Source organism: Bidens hawaiensis, unplaced genomic scaffold, assembly GCF_021521415.1.
Source record: "Bidens hawaiensis isolate Kalapana, Puna unplaced genomic scaffold, B.hawaiensis_p1.1 tig00001461_1, whole genome shotgun sequence".
NCBI lineage: Eukaryota > Viridiplantae > Streptophyta > Magnoliopsida > Asterales > Asteraceae > Bidens > Bidens hawaiensis.
In genome coordinates this window covers 2,160,313-2,179,020 of record NW_027491082.1, presented here as the reverse complement: position 1 = coordinate 2,179,020, position 18,708 = coordinate 2,160,313, and the positions used below count along the sequence as shown (strand labels likewise).

Here is an 18,708-nt window from a genome sequence, read left to right as displayed (position 1 = left end):
ATGGAGGGAAAGTGACGACCGATGAGGAGAGATGAATTTGTGAGAAGTGCATCCACAAAAGATAAGTCTTTTTATATTCATTTTAAATTATGTTCTACACCATCAACTTTAAAGTATAAGCTATGTTAACTTAGTAAGAGATTATAAAAATCCAGATCTTTAATGTTCAGGATAACAAAACAACTAAAATATTATCTACTTCAAATTAAGTGTTCTTGTAATTGATTTGGATTAGGAACCACCTATGCAAGAAGTCAAGTTGTTCCCGTTGAGTTGTCTTTATTTGGACTATTTGGTTATGAAGTGATGCTGACCAATTGAATCAGGTCGTCGATTCGACAAGTTTTTAAATATTTTTAACTAGATATAAACCCGCCGTGTTGCGGCGGTGCAACACGCGAGTTCGTTCGGATACAAAAAAATAACATATTTAATACAACGTTTATTCAGCCGGTAAAACCAGGTGTTAAGATGATGAATCAACGCGAATTCGTTCGGTATTGAATAAGTTCGCTACCGTATCGAAAATAAACCCAAATAATAATTTTATAAAATTGTCATATTAAAAGAAAATAATAATAATAATAATAATAATAAATGATTATAACATAAAAGAAACAAAAGAGATATTAATATAATGAATTCCAATCTCCAACTAACCAAAGAAAAAAGAATAGCAAAAAAAAAATTTGAGTAAATCTTGAAATTGGGGACTTGAACTTGGGTTGATTAGTAAATTAAGGATTAAGAAATATTCCATCAACCATCAAACCAACTCAACAATTTGAGTAAATTTTGAAAGTAATTAACTAAATACTCAAACTCATAATCTTAAAAAACTTTTGTGGCACCAAAGTTGTCAATTATACTAATTTATAATTATTTCCTTTCAAATTTTTATGTAGTAATTAGACCATTCACGACAGGTACTTTATAATTATATGAGTCGATTATCTATATAGTTTGGAGTAATTGTGAGTGGAGGAAAAACGTTATTGTTCATGAGTAAATTTGGAGAAACACTATTCACCATATATAATTTGTAATGTTTTTTTAAAAGTGGTTGTAGGTGAAGAAGTAAAAAAAATGTTATGATAAAAGAACGAAAAAGTGTTATTTAATCGATAAGAAAAAAAATGTTACATTTTGTAATATAATTATATAGATAATGATAGATTAAGTACCGAGAATGCTAAGACTATGCGTGGTTGGAAGCTTTTCCCACCCAAAAAGCCCTCATAGCGCCGAGAACACCACCTCCCGAGGCGCTATGGGCTGTCTTGTGGTGGGGGCACTTCCCACAAAGCGCATGATAAGGGGAAGGAGGTGTTTGTTGACTGATCGGCTTTATTATTTTCTTAATATAAAAATAATAATAATGTAATGATTTGAACGAGACTCAATCCGCTAAACCAGTTTAGCTAGATAAAACCTATAATAACATGACGCCACGTAAAACAAAACTCCCTTGTAGCGGCTCTATCCAACCGTCTAATAACAAGTTAAAAAAAAACATATTCCGAAAGTAATTATCCCAAACCCCCCAAAAGGATCGAGACGATACACTCTACAGTCAATGCGGTAGCCAGACAGCACTCAGAACTCAGAAACATACATACATACACACCTTTTTCTTCTTCCATGTAAGATTAAAAAGGCGAGGTCTCATTACTCTGCTTTCATGTAAACTCATCTCTTCATTCAACCACTCTCAATTCACCATTACCATCTCCAGATCTGATCATTTTCCACTTCCGATTCACCACAACCGTTAATTGCGTTCACGTGCACCTAATCCAATTGCAATTATCAGTCATCAATGGAGTCGACGAGGAAATCGACTTCCAAATACGCCTTCGTCTTCAACCTCGTCATCTTCGAAGCAGTTTCCGGAAGCTTCCGTTGATAATCTCAGCTCTCCGGCGTCATCCGCTAGAAGCAAGCTGCAGTACGTCTACTCGCCGAATATTCCCTTAGGTTTTCAGAGATCCAAGGAGAATGTTACTGTTACCGTTCGCTTTCGGCCTCTCAGGTGATCATTTCGTGGTACACAATTCTCTATTATTATTATTATTGCATAATAATAATAATAATAATAATAATAATAATAATAATAACAATAATAATAATAATAATAATAATAATAATAATAAAATTATGTGTTATTAAACTTATTATTATGTTTTTTATGTTGAATAACTTTGTGATTAATGTCCGAGGGAGATACGGCGAGGAGAAGAGATTGCGTGGTATGCCGATGGCGAAACAATATTACGGAATGAGGAGAATCCGACGATTGCTTATGCGTATGGTATGATTATTGATTAGGTTTTGTTTATGATATTTATTAATATTTAGTGTGCTTGTAATATGAAATTATGGAAAATGGATAAAGTATGACTATGACATCAGTAGTTGCACAATTGATTACTGATAAATGATTTGTTGACTTCTTATAACATGCTTTTGTTTCAACGGTTACTTCTATTGCAATTGCTAGTGATATTGGATATATATTGCCCAATTTAGTAATCTAGAAAGTTAAATAATTAGGGGAAATTGTGTTACTGATGGGAGACAGAGATACTGAAAAGTATAGTTGCTTATGTGGAAAGTAATAAAGAGTGAAAAGCTAGTTGAATTGTTTTTCTCTCATTTCCATATCCAGCTTAAAACTCTGTTGAGTGTTGATAGACATAATAATTTGTTCATGCAAATGCGAGTTAGCATATATCTAAAATTAATTTGTATTCATATGTTTAATATAATTTGGGATCTTTATAATTTGGACCTTTTGTGGTTTTATATTTCTTGACTGGCTTTTTAAGTCTCATTTCTCTTATTTTTTTCTTGCCGTAATTCGTATCTAGATCGGGTATTTGGACCCACAACCACAACGCGCCAGGTGTATGATATTGCAGCCCAGCATGTTGTTAGCAGTGCAATGGAAGGTGTCAATGGTATTATCTATTCTTTTATTTGGCTTTCTCTTTTTTCTGTACTCATATAGAATTTTCAAATCCGGACATGGAATCTGCAGAAAACAGATATTGCATTCCTTAGTTAAGAGTCAACGTATCAGTTTCTGTAGCTGTGCTGTAGTGTTCTTGTTATTTTTCTTTTTTCTACTTGAAATATCCTGCTGCATTTTTCTTATAATTAAGATCTTGTGGCAAAGGAGATGATCTGTTTGCATATAAATCTTACATGATCTGCTTCAATCACAGGAACTATTTTTGCCTATGGTGTGACGAGTAGTGGAAAGACTCACACCATGCATGTAAGTATATCACTGCTCTCAATTTATTGCTCGAGTATTTTATGCTGTTTTGAGTTTTTGATATCTGTTTCAGCTAGCTATCAGTATTGTATTATATTAAACTAGCAAACGTATTGAGGGTTGTTTGGATGCGTGTTTTGGAACTAATTAGCTGGTTTTTTTGGCATGAAGCTGTAGTAAGCTGTTTTTTTATGGACTTATCTAAGGGTAAAATAAAATTACATATTTATCCCTTCTTTAACCTGAATTGAGGGACTTTATTCTACCATTTCATCAAATGCATCTTATGTCGTAAGTTTTTCATAACAATGTCACGTTTGATCATCTTATCTGGTGTCCCTTAAAGTAGTTATAATTTGATAAGCACTTGAGCATCCACTTGTTACAAGTAACAGAAGCATATCCAAGCATTATCTTTAACAACCCATTTGATTTTGCACATGTTAAAATATATTTTCTTTATGAGTCTTTCAATCGTATTAAGATTCTTCACTCTTCAGTGTATTTATTTTGGTATTCTGATCATACACACAAGACAGGGTGATCAGAGGTCCCCAGTAATTATTCCCTTTGCAGTAAAGGATGCTTTTAGTATTATTCAAGAGGTATGGTTATTTGTGAGTTCTGATACCATCTTATAAGTTAAATTTTGTTTGAAGAGGAAGATAAACTAACTACTATTTATTTTGCAGACTCCAAATCGTGAATTTCTCCTTCGTGTCTCGTATTTGGAAATTTACAATGAAGTAAGAATTTTCTTCCTATATTCTACTGTTAGTACTGTCTACATAACAAAAAAGAACCTGGTGCAAATGGGCAAACATATATAAAAAGCTTGTCGCAAACCTCATGTCATAATAGATGCTTTTTTAAATGTGTATTTTCTCAGGTTGTTAATGACCTGTTAAATCCAGCAGGACAGAATCTAAGAATACGAGAGGATAGTCAGGTAATCCATCATCTTCTGATGCTTGTTTTGATATGTTACTTAGAGGCATGAAACTGCCCTTTTAATAATCTCAATGCAATATTTTGATGCAAAACATGAAATGCTAGAATCATTATTGCATTTTAAGTTGAATATAGACATTAATAAAAGAAGTTACAAAGCTTCTGCTAATCACTTTAACTATTAGAATTGGTTGTTAATTACAGAAATTTGGAATAATCTAATAAACAAAATAGTTTGAGTTAGCTTAAACAATGAAGGGTTAAGTACCTAAATATACTACTATTCCTCACACCATTTTTTTTAACCCTACTATACAATTTTATAATAACTGTCAATCTGACAAATTTGTGGAATAAATGTTTCTTGCAGGGAGCCTTTGTTGAAGGAATAAATGAGGAAATTGTGTTATCTCCTGCTCATGTTCTTTCTCTTATTGCAGCTGGAGAAGGTACGCTTTTTGGGCCTTCAAATATTAATGTTTTTCACCGAATATATATAAAGTGTAAACCATATAATTTGGTACTTAATTATTCTTTTTGCGTGGTTACGTGAAATTGCCAAACTCTCTTGTCTTTTCTGGAAAGTTGCAATGGTTTTGCCTAGCTTGTAAATGAACGAACAATCGTGAACAGGGCTTGTTCATGTTTGTTTATGTTCTAAATGAACGAATACCAGTTAAAAGCAAACGTGAATATTCTAATTAAAGTCTAAAAATACCATCATTATTACATCCAACATTTCAAAAGTAAAAGGGTTTTAAAATCTGAAACTCAAGTTAACTTTACATTCATATCAGTAATAGAAAGTTTTGAATGAATATTCAAATGAACGAACATAAATGAACGATTATAAATGGATATAAACGAATGTAAATGGAGGAACATAAACCAACGGGACATGTGTATATGTTCATTCGTTTAACTAAATGAACAAAAAATTATGTTAATGCTTGTTTCTTTAGTAAATGAAAGAACTTAATAGAACTTCCTGCCGAATGGTTCATTGAATGTTCGGATTGTTTACAGGCCTAGTTTTTTCTTAACTTTTATTTTTATTTTTATTTTTAGCATTGGGTAGGTTCTTACAACATAATGTGAGCACTGATCATTTTTTTGGCCTCTATTGAAACTATCTATCTTTAATCAATGATATGAGTATGACACAGACATGTCATTTGTGATAATTTTGTCATTACTGTGCATCATCTATGCATTTGTATTGTATAAGTTAAATCCAACTGGCTTTGTTTGTTTGCTACTATTTTGCTTTCATTTGTGGGAATGTAATTGACTTTTTGGTATTTTGTCATTTTGTTTTCCAGAGCACAGACATGTTGGTTCAACAAACTATAACTTGCTCAGCAGCAGAAGTCACACGATATTTACTCTGGTAACTGAATTATCTAGTTTGTTCATTGCATAATTGTAACATTATCTGTTTGCTTCTAGAAAATACTTGCCTATTCGGTTCACCATTTATTTTTGAATTTAAACATGCTTCATAGTCTTTTTACCTTTTAACAGACAATAGAGAGCAGCCCATGTGGGGAAAATGGTGAAAAAGGCCCTGTTAACTTTTCACAGCTGGTATGTATCTGAACCTCATCTTATTCTTGTAACTAGGCTTGTAAAAAACCGAACACGAAAGGAGCATGTTTGTGTTTGTTCGTCTAACTCTAACCAAACAAATGATTGAACGGACAGTTAAACGAACGAGGTTTACTTGCCCGTGCTTGTTCGTTAAGAAAATGAACATGAACATGAACATAACAAAATGAACATGTTCATGTTCGTTAGTTAAGGTATAGCTTTTTATTATTTTTAAATTTTCCACTAGTGTAAAATGTAGATGTAAATTTTATTGATTTGGTTTTAGTCAAACAACTTGTATTTATTTCACTTTTGCAGAACCTTGTAGATTTGGCTGGTTCTGAGAGCTCGAAAGTTGAAACCACTGGTGTACATAGAAAGAAGGATAGTATATTAATAAAAGCCTGTTATCTCTTGGAACCGTGAGACCTCAATCATTGCAAAATCATTTTTATGTCTTTTTACTTTATTTAAATTGTTTATTAACTAACTTTTGGAAATATCACAGGTCATATCAAAATTAACAGACGGGAAAGCTTCCCACATACCATACCGGGACTCAAAGTTAACCAGGCTTCTTCAGTCTTCATTAGGTGGTCATGGAAGAGTATCAGTAAGTCAGTTAATGTAAATAAAATAATGCATATAGTGATATAACATTATATTATTATAACATTATAACCATATTACTATTTTTTTTCTTAATTCCAGCTCATTTGCACTGTTACTCCTTCATCAAGCAATTCAGAAGAAACACATAACACGTTAAAATTTGCGCCGTGCAAAGCACATTGAAATTCAGGCTGCTCAAAACAAGGTATGTAACAATGTGACATGTTCATTTTATTTTTCGGTACTTGAAGATAAGTGTTTTCTAAACATTTTGTTGGAAATAAGTCAATAACCCTTTTGACTTTGGAAGATCGTTGACGAGAAGTCCCTTATTAAGAAATATCAAAATGAAATTCGATTATTAAAAGACGAGTTGGAACAGTTAAAAGGGGGCGTTTTAACTGTTTCTCAAGTGAAGCATAGTGGAGGAGATGATATTGTTATCCTTAAACAAAAGGTACATTCTTCGGGTTGATTAGGTCAATGTGGAAATTTTGACCCATTTGCACAAAAGTGGGCCACTTTGGGTTGTTTTTTGTTATCTCAGTCAACGTAAAAATAATAGTTAAAACGGAGCAATGGGTGTGCATGAAACCAAAAAAAGCAAACTGAAAGAACTGAGCCCAAACAACAAATGGCATTGTTTTTTTAATCATATATAACTGATTATTTTGCGTTCATGTAATGTGTAAAGCTAGAAGACGGTGAAGTCGGGTTGCAATCTAGAATTGAACAAGAAGAAGAGGCTAAAGAAGCTTTATTAAGCCGAATACAACGATTAACAAAATTAATATTAGTCTCCAACAAATCATCACACGCGTCTAGGTTTTCTCATCGCCCTCTTAGAAGAGGACATTCTTTTGGGGAAGAAGAGGTCAGCATTCGTCAAGTGTTACTGTTTTACTTCATAATATTTTATTACAGCTGGCAATAAAAATGATCTCTTTAAATGGACAGCTGGCGTATCTTCCGCACAGAAGACGTGACTCAACTTTAGATGATGAAAACATCGAGTTACGTGTTTCTGTTGATGGAAATGTGGAAATTAACAATGATTTATTCAAGGATGATAAAAAGATAAAAAAGCCCGGATTACTTAACTGGTTAAAACTGCGGGTTAGTTCAATAGTTTGTTATATTTAAGTCAATATATGTTATCACTAGACTGATTTATGATTTTGCTTATAAGTTTTGACTTCTTTTACTAGAAACGAGATAATCTCTCTAGGGCTTTGACCAGTACAAGTGACAAGTCAAGTGGAGTCAAATCCATTAGTCCACTTTCAACTCCTCCACCTGGAAATCATAATCATAATCTTCCTATTGAATCTATTAGCTCATCTGCTGAGTTCTTATTGGAGCCCAAACTAGATCAACAAGTTGTCGATGATAACTTTTTGTCACAAGAGACTCCTCCGGTATGCGCTCTTTATTGTTTAAAATAATAATAATAATAATAATTATTATTATTATTGTTGTTGTTGTTAATGCTACTATTACTGTTACTGTTGTTGTATAGGGTGGTGTGAAGACGGATGACCAAATTGATCTATTGAGTGAGGAACAAAAGGTTTTGTCTGGTGAGGTGGCGATGCATTTAAATACTCGGTTGTCACACAAAGTTATACAAGATACCGAAAAGGAATTCCTGAATGTTAATGCGCTTGAAGCACAATTAAATGAGAAATCCTTTGAACTTGAGGTATTTCATCTTGCAATATTTATATGTTTATTATTATTGCATAGATGTTATATCATTTTGATTAACAGGTGAAAACCGAGGAGAATCGAGTAATACAAGAACAGCTCAACCAAAAGGTACAATTGTAAACGTCCAGTGCAGATTTCTGTTGCTTCTTGATATTCTTTGTTTTCTGATGTATCAATATTTTTGATTTCTGCAAGATAATTGAATGTGAAGGACTAAAAGAAGCCATTGCATCCTTAAAACAACATCTTTCAGATGCAAACTGTGAACCTCAAACCGAGAAAGAGTTTGCCAAACCCGAAGAAACAAAGGAAGTTTTGCTTCAGCAAGCTCAGGTTTGTTAATCTTTCATATGTAAATACTTCTTTTTAGAGGTTCCATCTTATTTAAATTTTTAAAAAGTAGTTAAAATATATAAAAAGATTATTAAAACCATATATTATAATTAATTGAATTTGAATTTCTGAACAGAAAAAACATTAGGGGGGTGATTTTTAGTATAGTCATGTTTGGCTAGGTTAACCACCAAACACTTTTCTTAATCTTGTTTGAAGTAATAATGTGTTAAATATGATTACGAAAAAGTATTACTATTATTATTATTATTATTATTATTATTATTATTATTATTATTATTATCACCGTAGGTGTACGCATGTATACACACTTTTGGGCGACTTTCAACTCATTTGACCCAATTAGGGATGTAAACGAGCCGATCTAGGTTTGGCTCGGGCTCCACTCGTTTATCTTAACGAGCTGAAATGTTGAGCTCAAGCCAACTCGTTCATTTAATAAAAATTAGTTTTATATATTTACACGTCTTGATAATATAAAATGAAAAAGAATGATATCTTTAATATACAAATAATGCATAAGTAATAAACTACAAAAGGTTTAATTTATATATTAAAATTTGGGTTATATATTATTTAATATTTAAATTTGGGGCTCTAATTTAAACAAGCCAACGAGCCAGCTAAACGAGTGAGCTAATGAGCCAAAGCTTACCTTGGCTTGGGCTCGGCTCGTTAACAAACCAGGTTCTCATGGTAACCAAAAAAAGGTTGAGAATGCTAATATTCGTTCCTTAAAACCAGGCGTATGAGATTGAACAACTCAAACAAAAAGTAACTGAGTTGACCGAGTCAAAAGATGACTTAGAAGCTCGAAACCGAAAACTAGCAGACGACAGCTCATATGCTAAAGGACTAGCTTCAGCTGCAGCAGTCGAGCTCACAGCTCTAGCCGAAGAAGTTGCAAAACTAATGAACCACAATGAGCGACTAACAGCCGAGTTAGCCGCCGCCACTGCACCCAAACACTCACCAACCCCACGTAAAACACCATCATCAGGTCCCACTAAAAACGGACGAAACGCGAGACCGAAAGAACAAAGTCCAACTCAAATGGAGTTAAAAAGAGAGCTTCATTGAGTAGGGAAAGAGAGACGGCTTATGAATCAATGATATCCAAAAAGGATAAAAAGGAAACCGAGTTACAACAACAGTTAGATGAGTCGAAGCAGAGAGAAAAGTATCTTGAAAACGAGCTTGCAAACATGTGGGTTATGGTGGCTAAGCTTAAGAGACCACAAGGTGAGGAAACCGAGCCGTCTGAGTCAAGTAGAGAGAGTCAAAGGGTTGATGGTTGGGACCTTGTGTCGTGCCAGTCACCAACAGTGCTTTAGCCATGTGTGAGCTGGTTCTTGTATTTAAAGGAATGAAATGATCTTTGTTTGACCAATGGTTCGTTTGGGTATTTTCTGAAATGTTTTTCCTAAGTATAATGTTATGTTCTTTTGTATTTACTTGAACCTGCTTAGTTCCACTGGTTATAATTTAGGTTTTCGAACAAAAAACAAATTATAGTGGGTTATATAAAGTTATAAAACAGTCGGTAAATATATCATATATTTACACTTGACTGTACTAATACTCACATAATTTATCTTCTTTTTAACATGGATTTTTTTATGTAAGTATTAACTCTATGATGAAAATGACCGCACTTACATACAAAAACGCAAGTACTTTTCCCACGAAACCAAAGGGAAGCATAAAAAGAAGCTAAAACAAAAGTCACATAACTTTGGTATAAAATTATCTAAATTCACGTGAATTAGTGGTCCAAATTCACATGTTAACTTGTGAAAACAAGAGTCACCAATCAATAAAATTACTTTTGAAAGGTATTTAACACCTATTCGAGTTTAAGACCAGACCATAGCTTTGGCTTATCCCCGTCACCAAATTATTTCTTATTAAATATATAATTAAGAAATATATAATATACCATAATATAATAAAATAAAACTAGTATATTATAAGATAATATAATATAATATAAATAATGACAATATGGTCCAATAGTAGATGATATGATACGCTACGATACGATTCAATATGACACGATGGGATACAATACAATACGTGACGTAATTGGGTTAATATAATCTAATACGATACAGTGAAATATATTATAATATAGTACAAAAGATAAATTTATTGGGAAACCACGAAGAAGCAGAACCAAACTTTATTTTAATGATTTAGAATTCTCTTTAACTTTATTACGATAAATCATGCGTTGTAACACATTATAACACGTGTGAACATCAAAATTAGGGGTTTCGAAAAGAATACAGTAAAGTGGACTAACCAAATAACCAATGATTCGATTAAGTCATTTCATAAAAAAGTTGCTTTTATGGTTTAGGCTCGGTTACGATTAATTTGTATCATATCAGACTGACGTGTTATCTGTGAGACTACCTTTATTGAAACAACTATACCACATAACTCCAGAACGTACAAGTTTATTTGTGTATATATGTGGAGTTTTTATTTATTGTAACTTCATTTAGTTGTTTGCAAACTAAACCCGTTCCTTTAAAACTGACATTTTTTAGGATTCCAACTTGCACTACATCATTAAAACAGTACCATTCATTCCTACCTGGCTTCACTATCAAAGTTTGTTTTTCATTTTCCTTCAAACTTTTTCAACAAAATGTTTTTGGAATCATTTTTTAATATGCATTTTATGTTAGGAAATACAAAAACGAGAGAGAAATAAGCAATCTTACATATTTTGTTTTGATAGTAGATATTTTACAGTCATAAATACGGTGAATATCATATTCTACACTTAAGAATTAAAATAACTTATCAAAATTTTAATTAGTAACAATAATTTCACTGATCAATCTAAACCATTGATTAGTCATGATCAATGGTTGAGATAAGTTTTTTTTCTCTTTATAATAACATGGGTTTTTCTCATTTGGTTAGTTAGGAAACTAATTACATAAAGATAATGATAATAATAAGAAAACCCACGTAAATCATGAATACTTTTATAATAATAATAATAATAATAATAATAATAATAATAATAATAATAATAATAATAATAATAATAATAATAATCTATAATTGTTGGAAAAACACCCAATCAAACATGACTACCTACCCAATTGAGGCCCACAAGACTTGGAGACTAACCCAACATTAGATGGTCAAAGAGAAAAAAAGGTTTTAACAATCTGTTTAATCACAACTTAATTGGTGCTGGTGAGACTGACCAACCTTAAAGAGGAAATATTGATGTGAATTATATAGAGGTAAATTTTATTAAATATATGAATTTATAAGCATTGAGCATCATAGTTTTTAAAAAATTAACAGCTTAAAAATAATTGTTATCTTTTGATTATAGTAAAAAATTCTATTGTAACCGTAAATGCTTCAGTAATCCTAAGAAGATCCACACAACAATCATCAATTAGGGTTGTTATGGCCGCTCGCATCATTAGTTTCTCCTATAAAGAACTATAAGATGCAAAAATATTCGTGAAATTTAATGAAGTGAAAACCGACATTGGTTTCATTTATAGTAAAATATCATATCCTGGTTCGATATCTTGCAAAAATAGATGTGGATTCCCAACTTAAAGTTTGAATCAAAAGCACTATGTAGATCACATCAATTCTTCTTAAAGCTTTATTTCTTGTTTGATCAAATATAATCTTCTTTTATACACAACCAATTAGGGTTTCATTGATTGCATTATACAAGGGACTAAATTAGAAACTATAATAAGAATACATAGCCTAACTAGGATAAAATAAAAACTCATTTTAGTTGAGAAAACTATATAAACTCATTCTCGACCACATATTTTTGATTAAAATTTGAATATTGTGATTCAAAATTAAAGCTAATAAAAAATGTAAAAGTAAATTAAACTTTTTCTTTATTCTAAAAATATATGTAAAAGTTAGTAAAAAACGTAAAAAGTAGCAAAACATTTTTTTTTTATTTTTCGATGTTTTGCATTAAATGCAACATCATATATTACATATGTAAAACAAAAAGCGATGTTACAAAAAGTTTTCACAGGTTTTCTCAACTCAAATGGGTTTTCATTTTATACATTAACTGAGAACCATTGCCATTTGTTAAAGGACATGATATGGTGGTAAGATGTTTCCGATCTATCCTAAAGATGAAGGGCTCAAATCCTCTAAGCTACATATATAGGTGGTTTTTAAAAGCATTTAAAAATAGGTCAGTTTACCATTAAAAATTAGATAATAATAGTAACTTAGTAAGTGGTTCATTGTAGGAACGAGATCGGTGTCATACTGTCACTGAAAATACTAATATTGAATTTCTCGAAAAGCAGGTACCGAATACCGCACTCAAAAATAGATGGTGGTACCTTACCGGTACCAAAAATTGATACTTGTTATCAAATGCTTATCTCTATATGATATAGCACCATCCGATACCAAAAATACTGATGCGGAATACTGTACAAAATGCTCATCCTCATCCCTAGTTCATTGATTACAATAAAGACGAATTAAAGTAAAGAAAATAATATTAAAAGTAATAATGAATGATGATAATAAATGTATAAAATATTACAAGTAAAAAGAAAAAAAAAAGGAAAAAGAGTAATAAAGATGAAGATAGTAAGTGCTCATTTTAACCGTGACAAATGGGTGCAGCCAGCCTCTTTCTACATACAAACACAATATAAATACACACATCCAAATCTCATCGAAAACCCTTATTATTATTATTATTATTATTATTATTATGTTCTTCTTCTTCGACTCTATCGCTCTCTAAATCCTCACACCGATTCATCAGGTATTAATTATTATTATTATTACAACATAATTCTAGATTCATTTAATCACCTCTTACAATCATCCATCGCTAATTCGCTTTATTTTTGGATCAGATTGTTACTGCTATTGTTATTGTAACAATTCGATTGATCTTAATTGAAAACTGGATTGATTAATGGATAAATCGATACGAGATTGAACGAAACGATGCCGGAATTAGCGCATGATTGTGGCGGCGATACAACGACGTCGTATGGACCAGTTTCTTCGTCGACTGGCTTTTGGTCTAAACATCGCGATGATGTTAGTTATAATCAGCTTCAGAAGGTAGTTTAATTAGATGCGATTGTTTTGCTTTGTGTTAATTGGTTGTGTGGTGGCTGTGTGGTATTTGATTGAGTTTGTGGTTAGATCTTAATGGTTTTGTGAACCTAGGGTTTATTTGGATCTGTACTTGTATGTGTTTTGTAATTATTTAGGGTTATAAATTGGTTGAGTGTTGACTGTTAATAAGGTTGACACTACTAGCAAAAGTGTAATGGTAGTTGTAACTGATTCTGTTGCATATTAGAACTACAATTCATCATTTGTTGGAGCTTGCTTTATATAAAGTGTTTGGTATTGGTTTTACTTTTATGTGCTAAATATAGTGATGTTGAATTCATTTATAACATTTGTGTGCTTACATCACGGTAATGCAATGTGATGTAATGTTGGAAGAATTGAGTTCGTATTGTTGATTCAGTCTAGTCATGTTGTATTTGTCTCAAATAATAAGTGTTTGGTATTGGTTTTACTTTTATGTGCTAAATATAGTATGCTGAATTTATTTATAACAATTGTGTGCTTACATCATGGAAATACAATGCGATGTAATGTTGGAAGAATTGAGTTCATATTGTTGATTCAGTCTAGTCATGTCGTATTTATCTCAAATAATATGTGTTAAGTATTGATTTTACTTTTATGTGTTAAATATAATTATGTTATGTTGAATTTATTTATAACAATTGTGTGCTTTCATCATGGAAATACAATGCAATGTTATGTTGAAAGCATCGAGTTTATATTGTTGATTCACACCAGTGGTATCATGTCTCAAATAATAAGTGTTAAGTATTGGTTTTACTTTTATGTGCTAAATATAGTTTGTGTTGATGTGCTTACATCATGGAAATACAATGCGATGTCATGTTGGAAGAATTGAGTTCATATTGTTGATTCGCACCAGTCATGTATGTATATATAGCCGTCTCAATTAATAAGTGTTAAGTATTGGGTTTACTTTTATGTGTTTATTATAGTCTGGTTGAATTCCTTTATAACAATTGTGTGCTTGCTTCACAATGCAATGTAATGTTGAAAGAATTGAGTTCATATTGTTGATTCACACTAGTCATATCATATCTATCTCAAATAAGAAGTGTTAAGTATTGATTTTACTCTTTATGTGTTTATTGTAGTTTTGGAGTGACTTACCACTGCAAGCAAGGCGGGAGCTTCTGAGGATTGACAAACAAACTCTTTTTGAACAAGCACGCAAAAATATGTACTGCTCAAGATGCAACGGGTTGCTTCTAGAAGGTTTTATGCAGATTATCATGTATGGAAAGTCATTGCAGCATGAAGGAAATGGACTTGTAACCTCAAAATCTCAAACTGTTGAGAATGTTTGTATGAAAACCGAGGGCAGCAATAATGGTGATGCTATTCAAGATCCATCTGTTCATCCTTGGGGAGGCTTAACTACCACTCGAGACGGAACACTTACTCTTCTTGATTGCTACATTTGTTCAAAATATTTGAAGGGACTACAAAATGTATATTCTTGATATCTGTGTAATTGTATCATTATCACTGATTATTGTTTTAATGTTATCTCATATTATGGTCAAATTAGGTATTTGATAGTGCTAAAGCACGGGAGCGTGAACGGGAATTACTTTATCCCGATGCGTGTGGTGGAGGCGGTCGTGGGTGGATTAGTCATGGGATGGTGGGGTATGGTAGAGGTCATGGAACACGTGAGACGTGTGCTTTGCATACCGCAAGACTTTCAGTTGATACTTTGGTTGACTTTTGGTCAGCATTAGGCGAAGAGACACGTTTTTCTCTTTTAAGAATGAAGGAAGAAGATTTTATGGAACGATTAATGTATAGGTAGGTTTTGCGGTCTTGGTTTATAAAACTCTGGACTAGTTTAATGAGATATTGTTATAATGAACCATAACATCACTTCATTAATGGTTTAAGAATGTTTCCATGTAGAAGGGGTTAAGGGTTTGAATATCGTAATATAAACTTCTAAGATTCGAGAAATTTATTAACTTTTGACTTGTTATTAATTTCACAGGTTTGATAGCAAAAGGTTTTGTAGAGATTGCAGAAAGAATGTAATCTGTGAGTTCAAGGAGCTAAAAGAACTTAAACGCATGAGAAAAGAAACCCGTTGCACGAGCTGGTTTTGTGTGGCTGATACAAGCTTCCAGTGTGAGGTATGTCATAACCATTAACCACACATGCTTTTCTAAAATGAAAGTTAGCATAAAAGGAAAACCATCAACCGGGCCCACTAGGTTAAAATTTGTTAAAATTTGTTTTAATGCATAAAATATCCAAAACAAACTTTTTAATCAATAGTTAAGATTACTATTGGAATAATATTTGTGTTATCATGTCCTGGGCCAAACAAGTAAAACAGATATGCTTGTAAATGAGGCTGGAAGTTGTTTATGTTCATTTATTTAATAAATGAATGAACATGAACAAATAATTTTGTTCATTAAGTTAAACATACGAACATGGCAACATGTCTTGTTCGTTTATTTATGTTCGTGAAAGTTCGTTTGTTTACATTTGCTAGTATTTCCGTTCAAAATTTTCGACCCATTATAACTTAGTTTAATACTTTAGTTTTAATCAACTTTTAGGCCCAAGTGCCCAAAGCATTGTTTTTCACTTTACTCTTAACTCGTTTTGGCTCAGTTATGTTCATTCCTCTATGTTAGTGAATCATTTGTTATTAATGAATGTTCATAAACAAACACGAACAAAATTGAACATGTTCATTTTCTCAATGAACAAACTCGAACAAGAAAACCCTGGTTGTTTAATTGTGTCCATTTGTTTGTTAGGCTAAAGTTAAAAGAATTAATGCAAACTTAGAGTGATGTAATGTTATATTATTCATCTTGCAGGTGACTCTTGACACAATTCAAGCCGCGTGGCATCAAAACTATGCGGACTCTAAAGGAATATATAACCATTATGAATGGGCTGTTGGAACCGGTGCAGGCAAATCTGATTTAAAAACTTTTGAAAATGTGGGCTTAAATTCAAGTGTTAAAGCCATTATTTTAAAACTAGCCGATGTAAACTCATGTTACATCACTCTACGCGCATGCATAACCGATAAACATGAACCTTACGATGAAGTTTCGGTCAAAGCTCATGCTTTGAAAGGTCAGCATTGTGTTCATGGAAGGCTTGTAGTTGGTGATGGTTTCGTTACAATCAATAGAGGTGATAACATTAGAAGATTCTTTGAGCATGCAGAAGAGGCCGAGGAAGAAGAGGTGGTTATAATTTTTTTTTATTATTTCTTTTTTGAGTCTTATTTTTTATTTGCATGTTTCTTTATATGTAAACGATTTCAGGATGATGAATCCGTGGACAAAGATGGGAACGAATTAGATGGAGAATGCTCCCGTCCCCAAAAACATGCGAAGAGTCCCGAACTTGCTAGAGAGTTTCTTTTAGATGCTGCAACGGTTATTTTTAAAGAACAGGTATATATAATAATATATGATGAAATAAGTTATTTTTCGTTATTTAGTGATCTTCGATCATTTTACTTGCCTTTTTGCTGCAAGAAAACCGTCAATCATGTGAGAAAGGAAAAACAATTACATTTTCTAGGCCAATATATTATATAGCATTTAATACAATAAAACCTCAATAAATGAATACCTTTATAACCAAAAGAAAGTTCATTTAATGATAGACGACGGGAAGTTCGTTTATGTTTGTTTATTTAGTAAATGAATGAACATGAACAAAATTATGTTCATTTATACGTTCTTTTATTTATGTTCATTCGTTTATGTTTGTTTAATCCATTTAACTATGTAATTTAAATTTTTTTTAAATGTTAAATATATTATATATTATGTTTGTTGAACCCATTTATATCAACCATTCCAAATATTGTATAATTGTATGATTTTCCGCAATTTTGTTCGATTGGGTTTGTTTACGTTCATGAACTGTTCGTTTAGATTTTTAACAATTGAACATGAAAAAATAAAATTGTTCAATTTAATTGTTTGTGTTCAGTTAAGAACGAACATGAACATTCCCACGTTTGTGTTCTTTTGATCGTTTACAGACCTATATAATGAGAGGCTATGTTTTTGTCGGTTTTGTTAATAATAATAACAATAATAAAAATTCAGGACCAAAGAAGTTAATTGAGTGTGGTTATTTGTTTATTGAGGCTATACTGTACCCATAAAATCATATCTCCATTTTTTGTATATAACATTTATCATGATTATTTAAATAAAGACTCTGTTAATATAGGGTTATTATTTTATTGTAGGTTGAAAAGGCTTTCAGAGAAGGAACCGCACGCCAAAATGCACATAGCATGTTTGTGTCTCTCGCGTTAAAATTATTGGAAAAACGTGTAATAGTCGCGTGCAAGGACATCATTACTTTAGAATAACAGGTACGCGTCGACCCGTTTATATATAAATTAATTAATTTGGGTCATATTATAATTTTATTCTTCCTCAGTTTAAACTCCTTGAAGAAGAAGAAAAAGAAAAATGAGACGAAGAAGAGCGAAAAGAACGCAGAAGGGTAAAAGAAAAAGAAAAAAAACTTCGTAGGAAAGAAAGGTTAAGAATTAAGGAACAAGAAAAAGACAAAAACTGTGGCCAACTTAGTCAAACTTCTGTTCTTGATCCCGGTAAAGAGGAATTAACAAGTGTTAGTAACGAGCCCGACATCAATGACAATACGTGTTACGAAGAACAAGAACAGGAAGACCCACTATCATTCATGCCCACATCAGACGATTATAATGCTCGAGAAGACCAAATGTTTGACTATGATGAGAAGCCAAAAGATGGGAATCAGTTATTAGCTAATGGTGATCAGTTGAAACACAACCGTAGGAGACCGAAATCATGGAAAGATTATCAACATGATCAACCTTCTAAATGGTCTGATAGACGGCGGTTTGACTATGGGTCAACGGTCAACAAACCAGGCCCACGATATCACAGTGACGGGTTCGAGACTTCAAGAAACGGAAACTTAAACGGACTGAATAAGCCCGTTACCCAGTCAAACGGGTCAAGGTACAATGACAGATCGCATTGTGTCAACAGACTTATTATCGACCCAAATTAGGTACA

The 18,708-nt window shown here is 32.3% G+C and overlaps 1 protein-coding gene and 1 pseudogene across 2 annotated transcripts; both read left to right on the top strand.

Moving 5' to 3' along the window:
* Positions 1-1,802: 1,802 nt before the first annotated feature.
* Positions 1,803-9,953, top strand: LOC143577745 (kinesin-like protein KIN-7K, chloroplastic; annotated as a pseudogene). Its single transcript, XR_013143160.1, has 21 exons — positions 1,803-2,031; positions 2,213-2,311; positions 2,871-2,960; positions 3,228-3,280; positions 3,820-3,885; positions 3,973-4,026; positions 4,170-4,229; positions 4,602-4,680; positions 5,554-5,621; positions 5,756-5,818; positions 6,140-6,243; positions 6,330-6,434; positions 6,533-6,638; positions 6,744-6,890; positions 7,128-7,307; positions 7,391-7,549; positions 7,642-7,851; positions 7,953-8,135; positions 8,204-8,251; positions 8,339-8,476; positions 9,242-9,953. The product of XR_013143160.1 is annotated as a kinesin-like protein KIN-7K, chloroplastic (transcript).
* Positions 9,954-13,203: 3,250 nt separating this feature from the next.
* On the top strand, positions 13,204-18,328 carry LOC143577727 (uncharacterized). The gene is made up of 9 exons (XM_077061483.1): positions 13,204-13,304; positions 13,399-13,612; positions 14,749-15,105; positions 15,186-15,445; positions 15,639-15,780; positions 16,483-16,860; positions 16,942-17,073; positions 17,886-18,014; positions 18,083-18,328. Exons 2-8 carry the CDS (start codon positions 13,493-13,495, stop codon positions 18,009-18,011), a joined length of 1,515 nt encoding a protein of 504 aa, XP_076917598.1. The 5' UTR covers positions 13,204-13,304; positions 13,399-13,492; the 3' UTR covers positions 18,012-18,014; positions 18,083-18,328.
* Positions 18,329-18,708: the final 380 nt, after the last annotated feature.

What these genes read in the sequence shown, in the direction of transcription:
- LOC143577727 (XM_077061483.1), top strand. Translation starts at nt 13,493, where the DNA reads ATGCCGGAATTAGCGCATGATTGTGGCGGCGATACAACGACGTCGTAT. An exon ending in GTTATAATCAGCTTCAGAAG is followed by an intron (nt 13,613 to 14,748) that starts GTAGTTTAATTA and finishes TGTTTATTGTAG; the next exon opens with TTTTGGAGTGACTTACCACT. An exon ending in AAGAGGCCGAGGAAGAAGAG is followed by an intron (nt 16,861 to 16,941) that starts GTGGTTATAATT and finishes AAACGATTTCAG; the next exon opens with GATGATGAATCCGTGGACAA.